This window comes from Silurus meridionalis, chromosome 5 (genome assembly GCF_014805685.1).
Source record: "Silurus meridionalis isolate SWU-2019-XX chromosome 5, ASM1480568v1, whole genome shotgun sequence".
In the NCBI taxonomy this organism is placed as follows: domain Eukaryota; kingdom Metazoa; phylum Chordata; class Actinopteri; order Siluriformes; family Siluridae; genus Silurus; species Silurus meridionalis.
In genome coordinates, this window is record NC_060888.1 from 26,616,769 (window position 1) to 26,629,597 (window position 12,829).

Genomic DNA, 12,829 nt, shown 5'->3' on the forward strand with positions numbered 1-12,829 from the left:
GCCAAAAACGGAGAGATGTGGACATGACCCCAGGGAGCAAACAAATCACAGACCTTTAGAGCAATTAATCACTTAAACCCTCATCTAACAGGGCATTAACAGGGCATATCTGGGCAACAAGAAGCACTAATTCTGTGATTTGTTGGATTGAAACGTTGTAAGTTCAAATCCCAGCACCACTAAGCTTTGGGACCCTGAGCAGGGCCACATGCTACCACCTTCAAGTTGCTCATGATAATGGCATCTGCCCTAAATGTAATGTAAATGATGAGTCAACAATTCCAGTAGTTTTGATTACTTGGAAAACTGGTTCCATCCACCCAAGTTCTGACCATCTTAATATATTTGGTGATCAACCAAAAGTAGAACGAGAAAGACCCTGTGACTTTTTGGAGCAGCAGAAGGTTGTGTAGATCTGCTCATGTGGTGAGTAAATTGTTTATGGTACGTGATCAGGACACGGCGTACGCTCTGACAGATTTGGAGAAAAATAAACAGACGTTTCTTCACTAATGTAACTAAACACATCAAAACCACACACTCTGGTTTTCCTCACTCAGCTTCAGCTCCTGATCTACAACGTACACAGCTGTCGCGGTTCTCCGACGTTGATGCTGCACAGACCGCATCAACAATTACCCCGTTCTCCATCCTGACATGCCACTGCACCACTCCTGTTCCTCATTATTCTTCCTTCTCAGCTGTTTTCATCTGTTTAGAACTGGATTACAGATCACTGGGCTTGAAGCAGCCGGTGGTAGAACCCGCAATCATCACCACCACCACCATTTACCACTGATCCACGCATCTCTGCACCCTCTTCCACCGATCCACTCATCTCTCCATCCTCTACCACCGATCCATTCATCTCTCCATCCTCTACCACCGATCCATTCATCTCTCCATCCTCTACCACTGATCCACTCATCTCTCCATCCTCTACCACCGATCCACTCATCTCTCCATCCTCTACCACCGATCCACTCATCTCTCCATCCTCTACCACTGATCCACTCATCTCTCCATCCTCTACCACCGATCCATTCATCTCTCCATCCTCTACCGCCGATCCACTCATCTCTCCATCCTCTACCGCCGTTCCACTCATCTCCACTGATCCACTCATCTCTCCATCCTCTACCGCCGATCCACTCATCTCTCCATCCTCTCCCATTGATCCACTCATCTCCACTGATCCACTCATCTTTCCATCCTCTACCACCGATCCACTTATCCCTCCATCCTCTAATACTGTACCATGCTCTTTTTTCACTTTTGTAAATTAATGTATGTCGGGTTCTGAAACCCAGACTGAGGAGACGACTGATCTAAAGTTTCCCGTGTTTGTCTGTCGATCGTTCTCTTGGTCAGTTGCTCAGTCTTCTCAGAGTTTGCACAAAAGAGGCTTTGAGAGCATTTTTTTTTCTTCAGACCATGCGTTGTCTGGAATCTCTCGGCCTTCAGACGAGTCTAGAGCTGTGACTGCAGGACCGAACCGAGACAACACACTGCTCTGTTCACCACTTCCTGGTCATCAACATCTCAATAACGACATCTGTCTCAGAGCATGTCCTCCTCCTGCACGTGCCAACCATCCGTTTTTAGGATTCCACATAACTTAAGCAGTGAAATCTGACCACTGTGAATCACAAAAAAAATTTAATGTTTAAAAATAATAAAAACAAATTCTACCAAACTCAATTATTAAAATGTGATTTTAAAGATTATTCACTAAACAAGCTGCTAGAAATCTGTTTTAAAAAGTCATATCTATCTATCTATCTATCTATCTATCTATCTATCTATCTATCTATCTATCTATCTATCTATCTATCTATCTATCTATCTATTTATTTATCTATCTCTGCTTTTGATCAGGTTTAAATGATTGTGAAATGTTTCTCTAAAGGACGTCATGAAACAAAAGTGAATCAGTTGATATTTTTTATGATCTGTGTGTGTGTGTGTGTGTGTGTGTGTGTGTGTGTGTGTGTGTGTGTGTGTGTGGTTGTGTATGTATGCAGAGAGCTCCATGTGGTGGCAGTAACACACAAGGCTTTGCTGTATGCCCCCCTTCTCCCCCCTTTTTTAAAAAATTATTATTGAATAAGCAGTTGTTTATTTTGCCAAAATTATAAAACAAACTTGTTTCTGTAATAATAATACTAATTATAATAAACATAATTATAATAATAATAACTTTTCTTTTTTTTTATGTTTTTTTTAAAATGTTTTTTACTTTATTTGCTTTGTGGTTCCACGTTGAACTTGACAATGGTGTAATAATAATAATAATTATTATAATATTCATAATCAATAATAATTATTGTTATTGTTTATGCATTAGTTGTAAAGTCGGCTTAAAACTAAATTAAATTACTTCAATTGTTTTTAAATAGATTATATTTTATATATATTACAGGATTTAAGATTTCGTACAAACATTCAAAATTGATTGCACAGAATTGTATTGCATTAAAAAAGATAAAATTGCTACGAAAATGTAATCCGGTGAAGAATAAAATAAATTCCTAATAATAAATCTAATAAAATTATGAATATAAATAAATAATGTCCATGATAAAGGTTGAGTTTGAGTTTTTTTTTTTTGTGCAATCATAAAAATATTAATTAAATACTTAAACACATTAAAAACATATCGGTTGCTAGTAGAGGTGAAACATTCCTAAAGTTACTAAATGCAATCTAGTAAAAATCTGTTAGATCCTGAGATCACAAGTTCGTTTAGTCTCCGCCCCCACTTTCTATTTTTTTTTTTCTTTAAGTATGCGGAAATAAGTAGAACAATTAAGTAGATCATATCTTGAGAAAATTCAATATTAAATGTAAAAACACACACACACACACACACACACACACACACCTGTATTACCCAAATGGTGTCTAACAAATGTAAACTTCTATAATTACATTTTTCCATTTATTTAATTTAATTTAATCAATTACTCAATAATCAATCACTCAATTTATTCATTGTAATAAAATGTGTACTGCGTTAATGTGATTTTATTCTGGTTCATTTAATATATTATTTAATTTATTTTAAATGTTTTTTAAAAACTGCTGATGTTAATACTAATAAAATGCATTAATATAAAATGACAATTTTCTGTTGTGCATTTATAGATTGAAATATATTTCTATAATGTATGTAAAGTTGCTCTGAGTGTATTGATGTGTAAGGAAGCGTACAGAACTTTTTTTCATAGTTGAGTTGAAACCACGATGCGCCTCTAGGCGTGAAACTCTCTTGTCCCGGGTTCCGACTCACGCCACATGTTTGCACCTGCACTCTTTCTTTCCCTCTTTGCTCAGACTCCTGCATGTCTTCCGGGATTTGGATTGATCACACATTCGTTTCTTTCTTTTCCAGGTCACGGGCGTGGTCGGGAGAGCCGAGCTGCTGTCCTCCATCTTTCTCCTGGCGGCGTTCCTGGCCTATACCAAGTCGAAAGGGGCGGATCGTTCCATCGGTACGCTTTACCGTTAGCCATTTAAACCTAATTGTTTGTTTGTTTGTTTTTTCCACGCAAGCCTAAACAAGTTCTTCTCAGGCCACATTTTCCAGGCTGTGACACGCTCCGGGCTTTTTTCTTTCTTTCTTTTTTTTTTATTATCTCCCCGCCCAGAGAGAGCGCTGCGAGTCATTTTCACTCGGAGCAGGTGCGTGATCTCGCCTGGTGAGGTTGCCTTTGACCTCGAGATCTTGCAGCGCGATCGTTCCAACAGTTGTTTCTTTCTTTTTTTTTTCTCTCTCTTCTTTGGAAGAACGATTATTATTTAATTTTTTTTCCAACCAAGAATAACACACGTGGTAATTACTGCAAAACAAACAAACAAACGGCCGCGGCACACAGCGCAGGCTGCTGGTTCGCTTTCTGTAACTGCACTTCTGACTGTAACTGTATTCCCTCCCCCTGAACGCTGCGACTCCGGAGACGTTCCAGTAGACGGAAGGAGTCTCCAGTGTCAGAAGGGTTTATATCAGACTGAGGTTCAAATGTAACTCTAAACGGATAATGCTGTTTAATAAAGGAATGAGCCGTAATGATTGTGGTGTGAGTGAAATAAAACCCTGTTACTATAGTAACAGTAGCGCCGCACAGCATCGTAAAATCCCGGAGCTGCGGCACACGGCTTGTTTTATACCTTACACACAATTCGTCATCTAGTAATCATTTTCAAATGTTCGTCTGTCTGTCTTTCTATCAGTCTGTCTGTTCGTCTATCTGTCTTTTTATTCAGTCTGACTCTTCAGAAGTCTATATATTAGTTTAATTTCCTGTCTGATTTCTCCTGTCTGTCTGTCTAGCTAGTCCTCCACCTGTCTGTCTGATTGTTTGTGTGCCTATTTGTCTATTATCTATTCATATTTGTCTATTCGTCTGCATGACTGTTCATCTGTCTGTGTCCGTCTGTCTTATGTCTCTCTATTTACCTATTCATCTGTCCACCTGTCTATTCGTCTGTCTGTCTATTTACCTATTTATCTGTCTGCCTGTCTATTTGTCTGTCTATTCGTTTGTCCATTTGTCTGGCTCTCTATCCATTTGTCTGTCTGTCTTCCTGTCAGTCTGACTAATCGTCTCTATCTACCGACACACAGACAATTGACGTGTCGATGAAGAAACCGATTCATGTATTTTATTTATTTGTTTTCATACATTCAAGCGTTCTCTGTCCCAAGAGACATGTATGAGTCTGAGAGAAGAATTTTATCCAAGCAGAACCAGGACGAAACAGATTCTCCAAAATGTGTGTGTGTGTGTGTGTGTGTGTGTGTGTCTCCTACGCTCATTAAACCCCTGTATGTGATTTTGCTTTTCAGTATGGACTCCCATCATCCTGACAGTGTTTCTGGTTGCCGTAGCGACTCTTTGTAAGGAGCAGGGGATCACTGTGATCGGGGTCTGCTGTGTCTATGAGGTGTTTGTAGCCCAGGGGGTAAGATCTTCTCCCCTCCCTGCATCTTGAGACGAGCTGCGACAGTAACGCTACGTGTTGTCTTCCGAATACCAACATTTTTATTTATGCTATTTTTATTTAATAAATAAAATCTCATCACATTCTAATATTGTCTAAATATTATATGTGACTCAGTCGAGTGAATTTATAACAGTGGTTATAGCAGCAGTGACTGATTCTATGTAATAAATAAATTCTGTATAATAGTCATAATTAAAAAAAAATTATATAATGTAATTATATCCTGTTATTTGCTTTATATTTTTGAACCACTAATTAAGTAGCTATATATGTTTTTTTTATTATACTTTTTTTTTTTTTTATGAATGTGTAATTTAATCAACTTTGTGGATCTTTTTTAAAGGTCAAAAGTAAAAAAAAAAACTTCAAATAACTTAAAATAAACACTAACATCAGTTTTCACATCTATAAAAAGAATCCGATCCAATCAGAGTAATTTTTTTCCGCCGATTTGTTCGCGTTCTGTCGATTGTCACGTGAAGCACGTACACCGTGGCTTCTTTGCATTTAAAACACTACACCTGTTTGCGAAACACAATTTCGTAATTTTTTTTCAATTTGATGAGACGGCGGCTCACAAGTCCTCGGGCTAGGGTTAGACAAGCACAATGAAACATTTGCAGTGGTTGAAACCACGGGTTTGCGGGTTTTAAAGGCCAAAAGCGTTCTTGTCTGCGTTTGTCTCGGTATGTGTTAATTGCGTCTATGCTGTTTCGTTGTTTCTCTTTACTATACGTTATTTTGGCTACTAGTGAAGGGATCAAGGTTCGCTTTTACTCAACACAACCCACATGCCCCCTTTGAAGCCATTCATCATGGCGCGGTACAGACCGGGGGGATTTGCGCACGTCTTTGGCGGCTCGTCCTGCCCTTTAAATTGCGCCACGATCCCTCTTAGGGGTGTGCGTCTCCATAACTGAGGCCTATACGATACGTAATCAGCGATACGATACGGTTAATGATGCTCATTACGCAGCTACTGATACGATTCACTGCTATTACGATGCGATTTCCATTCAGTGCGATACAATGGAAAGAAATATGATGGACAAAAGATAAAACCAGACGTTTTTTTCCTGTTCTGTCTGCAGGAAGTTACAGCTCTACCTCTGCCATGTTAATCTGTATTCTACATCACCACAATGAGCGTTCACTGTAAAAGCCTTTTACCTTTTATAAGTTACTATGATGAGCCCCAAAAGAGAATTTGAACATCATTACCAGTTAGAACGTCATGATCGGATCGAGTTGTGTTTAATTTATTATAGTTATTATTGCAGCAGCGAATGATCCTATATAATAAAAAAATATGGTATAGTAATAGTCATAATAAAATAAATATATGTTTATATTAGGATTTTAACACTTTCATCTAATTCTCATTTGATTTTACATCTGTAAAAAAAAAAATCAAATCCAATCTTTTTTTATTTTATTTTATTATTTTTTATTTATTTATTCGCGTTCTGTAGCTCGGCACGTCTACTCTACAAACTCTGTGGGTTCTTTGCATTTAAACCTCTTGACCGATTTATGAAACATTTTTCTCTAACGGTATTATTTATAGTCCTTATTTTAAGAATTATATAAATGTTCTTATACTCATTAATTGGTTTTATTGATTTTATTTGGTATCTAATTGTATTTTATTTTATTTAACAAATGATTTGCGTACAATTCTGATTTAAAAATTTTTTATAATTTACTAAATAATTAAATGTAATAAAAAAATATGCTAATAGTAATATAGTAATAATTCCGAAAATAATTTAAATATGTTCTTATTATATTTAACTTTTTATTTCATTTATTTTATTTAACTTTATTTTTTTATTTAACAGCTAATAAATGATCTGCAATTAAATTCTCATTATTATTTATTTATTTATTTATTCTAATCATTTATTTCATCTGATTTCCCCCCCCTGTCTGTCTGTCTGTCTGTCTGTCTGTCTGTCTGTCTGTCTGTCTGTCTGTGCGTCTGTAATGCAGTTCACGTTGCCCCTGCTGGTTGAGACGGTACTGCAGGTGGTACGAGGGAAGGACATGTTTCCGTATGCGGTGCTGCAGACTTTGCTGAAGCTGGTGGTGCTGGTCATCAGCACGCTGCTGCTGGTTATAGTGCGGGTGCAGGTCATTCAGTCGCAGCTGCCCGTCTTTACCAGGTGAGACGATTGAAAAAAATTTAATAAATAAATAAGTTTGAAATTTTCTGAATTTCAAAATTCCATAACTACACAATTAAAACACAACCCTACACTTATGATCGACACAAACATAAGCTTGTGGACACCTGAAGACTTCACTCCACTCTTCTGGGAATATGTTCCAGTAGATCTAGTGGAGATTTGTGAGATTTCATTCAGATACTAGAGTGTTTGTAATGTCAGGTACTAAGGTAGTTGAAGTAAGGAGGTTCACATTCATCCCAAAGGTGCTTAATAGGGTTGATGCTCTACAGGAGGCCACTCAAGACCCATGTGAATCATATCTTCATGGAGCTAGCAGAGGGACATTGCCATGCTGAAACAGGTGTGGGTCCTGTAGTTCAAATGAAAGGAGAATTTGTCCTCAGTATTACAATTTCTGTATATAATCCCACTTTTCTGATGTCCTCCAAAGGTTCAGGACTGCTGATGTTCAGTCGGTCCTGAGTTCAAGCCACTGATCTACTGTCTCTATACGGACAGAAACTTGAGCTCAGGATTAACCAGAGAACACTAAAGCTGTGAGACTACATCGTTACCCGCTAAACACTTTCAGGAATTTTTGACACATTCTTCAGGAATTCTTTTCCTTTTTAGGAAGCAGGGGTCAAGGCGCAGGGTCAGACACGACAGAGCAGCCCCTGGAGCAACAAGGGCTTAAGGGTTTTGCTCCGAGTGGCAGCTGTGCAACACTGGGGTTTGAACTCATATCCTTCTAATCAGGATCTTAACCCCCTGAGCCACTGGTGTGCCTTTATCCTGATGGGCTTGTGGAGAAAATCAGAACTCCAGGGCAACTGTGAGCTTTTAAAGAGCTGAATGCAAAAGTTTGTATACCCTGTGGCTACAATTTATATGTTATATATTTTTCCCTTTCCATCTCATCGCATGAGGAATTGTGCCTGTTAACCCTAAAGCCATGTATAGGACAATCAGTATTATATTAAAGCACTCATATGGACAAAAGTTTAAACTTTTTGAACATTACACATTAAGTCGCCATTTCCTGTTATAATATCTCCACTTTTCTGGGAAGATGTTCCAGTAGAGTTTGTGGAGATTTGTGCTCATCAGCTACAAAGGTGAGGAGGTCTGGGGTGCTCTCAGCATGAAACATCTATTCCAAAGGTGTTCTACAGATCTTCATGGAGCTGGCTTTGTGCACAGGGGAATTGTTGTGCTGGAACAGGTTTGGGTCTCCTAGTTCACCTGAAGGGAAAATTTCATGCTAATATTGTTAACATTTTTTGGAAATGGCCTTATAACCCTTTTACAGACTTGATACAGATTGATGAACAATCGCTTCTCTAAATTCACTGTTGACACTTTCTCTCATCAGCATTGTGTGAATAACACTTCACATGGGGAGGGGGTTCCTTTTTGAGTCTGGTTCCTCTCAAGGTTTTACCATCATCATCTCTTGTCTTGCTTATTAGGGACATAATTATATGGACTATTTTATCAATTTAAAATGTATTGATAATCTATTCATTTTGTATTTATGATTAGCTTCAGATTCTTTGGGTCTCCTAATTGTGTGACTCAAACGTCTTGGTAACGTTTTGGTGAACGGTTTGGAAAAGACCCAATGCAAAATAACTAAAAGACCTCCTATATAATAAGACACCTACTCAGCGTGTCACGCTACGGCAGGTTTGCATTATTCGCTGTTCTTTTTACTGCTCGCTCAGTAGTAAAGAAAAGAACTTGTAATCTTTTAATCCGTCCAGACGCAGGAATGCGCAGCCTACGAAGTTGCTTCCTTGTGTAACTTAAAGCTAATCCTGTCTGAATAGTACTGTAAGAGCTAATTCACTCTAGTGTTGTTGTTTTTTCTTTTTTTTGTTTTTTTTTAGCTTAAGGCAATGCAGATTCTGGTACAGATTCGTGGATTAATTGAGCCTGAAAGTGGTAGAAACGAGTCCCAATTTCAAAAGGTTCGGCTCCACCCACTTTGTCAGCAGGGCCGGTTTTGCCCCATTAAGCATCAGGCATCAGAAAGATAATGTCTTTCACAAATCTACACTTCCAATTCCACACTGTCAAATGTCAATAAAAACAGAATGCAATGATTTGCAAATCTCAAGAACCCCATTTTCTATAAAATGAAATCGAATATATACCATTTTAAGGAAAAAATATGGTCGTATCTTCTGTCCCTGTACATCTTGGATCTGAGGACACCAGTGGCTAAAGTTTTGGGAGAGGAATGCTGTGTCATACGTGTCTGATACAGGATTCAAGCTGCTTAACAGTTCTGGGTGTCCTTTGTTGTATTTTTCATTTTATCATCAAATGTTTTTAAAACGTGAAAGAACTAGACTGCAGGCAGGCCATTTTAGCACCCGGACTCTTCTACTAATGCACTCTGATACCAGCAGAGATGCGGCTTTTTGAATTAAGCGCTGATAACAAGCGAATGGTCCCTGTCCTCTTTAGTCTGAAAGGCCGTGGTGTCCATAGTTGTCAAAAAAAAAATCCATTTGCCTCAGTACATTTAAAATGAGCTTTGGCCAAGAGAGGATGGTGGCATTTCCAGATCATGTTCACACATGCCTTCTTTTTAGCATGATAGAGATTCCACCTGCATTTGTGGATGACATGACAAATTGTATTCACGATCATTCCTGGAGGTGTTAATGAGCCCAGGCAGTGATTTCAATTACAGAATCAGAAGTGTTTTAAATGCAGTGCCGCCTAAAGATCACAGTCATCCAATAGACAGACGGGGAAAAAAATCAGATGAAATAATGATTAAAATAAATAAATAATAATGAGAATTGAATTGCAGATCATTTATTAGCTGTTAAAAAAAAAAAATAGTAAAGTTAGAGTAAAATAAAAAGTTAGAGTATAATATGAACATATTTCAATTATTTTCAAAATTATTACTATTAGCGTATTTTTTATTACATATAATTATTTAGTAAATAATAAAAAAAATTAATAAAAATCAGAATTGTATCGCAAATCATTCATTTGTTAAATAAAATGAAATACAGTTAAATACAAAATAAATCAATAAAACAATGAGTATAGGAACATATTTACATTTGCTCACGAACATGTCAAACACTTGGAAGCAATCAGAGGAAAACAAATGCTTTCTTTTCGCAGATGTTTTACAGCAGCATGCTCAAATAGAAGTACTGCTGCGAATCGGACGTTTTTTTTAGACATGTGTTTCCCATGAGGATGAATCTAATAAACGGAAGGAGTCTCTAGTATCAGAGTTTCTGAACATTTCAGAGGTAAAAATAAAAAGTAAAGATAGGTGGAGCTTCACCAATCTGTGAAAGACTGTCTACAAATTGTGGAACAAATTCAGAATAATGTTAAACATCAAATCACTACACAATATCATCAAAGGTTTCAAAGAATCTGGAGAAATCTCCGATTCGCAGCAGTACTTCTATTCGAGCATGCTGCTGTAAAACATCTGCGAAAAGAAAGCATTTGTTTTCCTCAGATTGCTCCCAAGTGTTGGACATGTTCGTGAGCATGTTCTATGAAAGTGCTCCAGCTGTTTTCATCGTGCTTCGATTCATAGCACTGCTGGTGAGGTGTGGAATGCGAGGACGAAACCAAATTCAAGTTTAATAAAACAGTTATAGGCTTGTTAAAGCCGAGTGAGATTTACATCCAAGTCGCATGTTTTTGCGTTTGGTTTTATTGCTGCGTTTATTTAATTCTGGCAGCACAGGTTTTAATAATCTCTGCATTAAGGCAGTGCCAGAACAAACGAATCATTTACCGTCCACAGAGTAACTGACGGAACAGGTGTGTTCCCATGTGAAACGCTTCTGTTTACCTCGGACTGGCTTGAAGAGTTTATTTATTTATTTATTTATCAATCAATTAGAAAAGTAAAACCTTCATCAAATCTCTTTCTGCTCTTCTTGCCCTCTCCTCATGCTGTTCCTGTCCTGTTTCTCTCATGCTGTTCCTACCCTGTCTCTCTCCCGCTGTTCCTGCCCTGTCTTTCTCTCCCGCTGTTCCTACCCTGTCTCTCTCCTGCTGTTCCTGCCCTGTCTCTCTCTTGCTGTTCCTACCCTGTCTTCTTTCCTGCTGTTTCTGCCCTGTCTCTCTCTTGCTGTTCCTGTCCTGTCTCTCTCTCCTGCTGTTCCTGTCTCTCTCCTGCTTTTCCTCCCCTGTCTCTCTCCCGCTGTTCCTGCTCTGTCTCTCTCCGCTGTTCCTGCTCTGTCTCTTTCCTGCTGTTTCTGCCATGTCTCTCTCCTGCTGTTCCTGTCCTGTCTCTCTCTCTCCTGCTGTTCCTGTCTCTCTCCTGCTTTTCCTCCCTGTCTCTCTCCCGCTGTTCCTGCTCTGTCTCTCTCCCGCTGTTCCTGCTCTGTCTCTTTCCTGCTGTTTCTGCCATGTCTCTCTCCTGCTGTTCCTGTCCTGTCTCTCTCTCCTGCTGTTCCTGTCCTGTCTCTCTCTCCTGCTGTTCCTGTCTCTCTCCTGCTTTTCCTGCCCTGTCTTCTTTCCTGCTGTTTCTGCCCTGTCTCTCCTGCTGTTCCTGTCCTGTCTCTCTCCTGCTGTTCCTGTCTCTCTCCTGCTTTTCCTCCTGTCTCTCTCCCGCTGTTCCTGCTCTGTCTCTCTCCGCTGTTCCTGCTCTGTCTCTCTCCGCTGTTCCTGCTCTGTCTCTTTCCTGCTATTTCTGCCATGTCTCTCTCCTGCTGATTCCTGTCCTGTCTCTCTCTCCTGCTGTTCCTGTCCTGTCTCTCTCCTGCTGTTCTTGCCCTCTCCTTATGCTGTTCCTGTCCTGTGTCTCTCCTGATGTTTCTGCCCTTTTTCCTGTTCTTGGCCTTTCCCTCTCTCCTGCTGTTCATGCCTTCTCTATCCTGCTCTTCTTGCCCTCTCTCCTACTGCTTGTATTTTCTCATATCCTGGATTTTGAAAAGTATTAAAAGCGCAACATTTTGCACGTATCACTGTGCATTTATTAAATCACCTGTGATTCTTGCGAGTAAACTCGTCGGATCTGTTGGTCGCAGGTTTGACAACCCGGCAGCCGTCAGCTCCTCCCCCGCCCGGCAACTCACCTTTAACTACCTGCTTCCGGTAAACGGCTGGCTCCTACTCAACCCATCCGAGCTGTGCTGCGACTGGACCATGGGCACCATACCTTTGGTGGAATCTGTATTAGACCTACGCAATCTGGCAACCCTGGCCTTCTACATGCTCCTTGGCCTCCTGGCGTATCACAGCCTGCGTCACGCCCACGGTTCTGCCAAGACCGTCCTCATGGTGAGATACAAATGTCACTATTGCACATGTGTGCATCCTTTACGCGTATTAGGGATGTGCATCTCCATAACTGAGGGCGAAGCGATTCGCATCTTGATGCCAAGCCAATGCGATTTTATGCAATGAAAAAAATTCTACGCTATGCAATTTAATAAAGTACAATAGTTTACTTTTATTCCTACTTATGTGCCTTCTTACTTTTAGCACATGCCCCTTTAACGAACACGCCTTTGTAGAGCAAAAAAAAGAGGAGAAATATAACCAGACGTTCTTTCCCTGTTGTGTCTGCAGGAAGTCACAGCTCTACCTCTGCCATGTTAATCTGTATTTTATGTGACTCTGAGGACACGCCTCAGTCTATGTATCGT

General features: G+C 39.4%; 1 protein-coding gene and 1 long non-coding RNA gene across 2 annotated transcripts in view; both read left to right on the plus strand.

The window, feature by feature from the left end:
• tmtc3 (transmembrane O-mannosyltransferase targeting cadherins 3) overlaps positions 1 to 12,829 on the plus strand; it is a 45,939-nt gene that overhangs the window by 10,355 nt on the left and 22,755 nt on the right. Inside the window, exons 4-7 of the mRNA XM_046849606.1 lie at positions 3,395 to 3,494; positions 4,850 to 4,965; positions 7,000 to 7,172; positions 12,209 to 12,461. Coding sequence (XP_046705562.1) covers positions 3,395 to 3,494; positions 4,850 to 4,965; positions 7,000 to 7,172; positions 12,209 to 12,461 — 642 coding nt within the window. The remainder of the gene's footprint in view (positions 1 to 3,394; positions 3,495 to 4,849; positions 4,966 to 6,999; positions 7,173 to 12,208; positions 12,462 to 12,829) is intronic.
• Positions 7,384 to 8,200, plus strand: LOC124386020. The gene is made up of 3 exons (XR_006925835.1): positions 7,384 to 7,539; positions 7,630 to 7,735; positions 7,812 to 8,200. It is a non-coding gene; the product is annotated as an uncharacterized LOC124386020 (long non-coding RNA).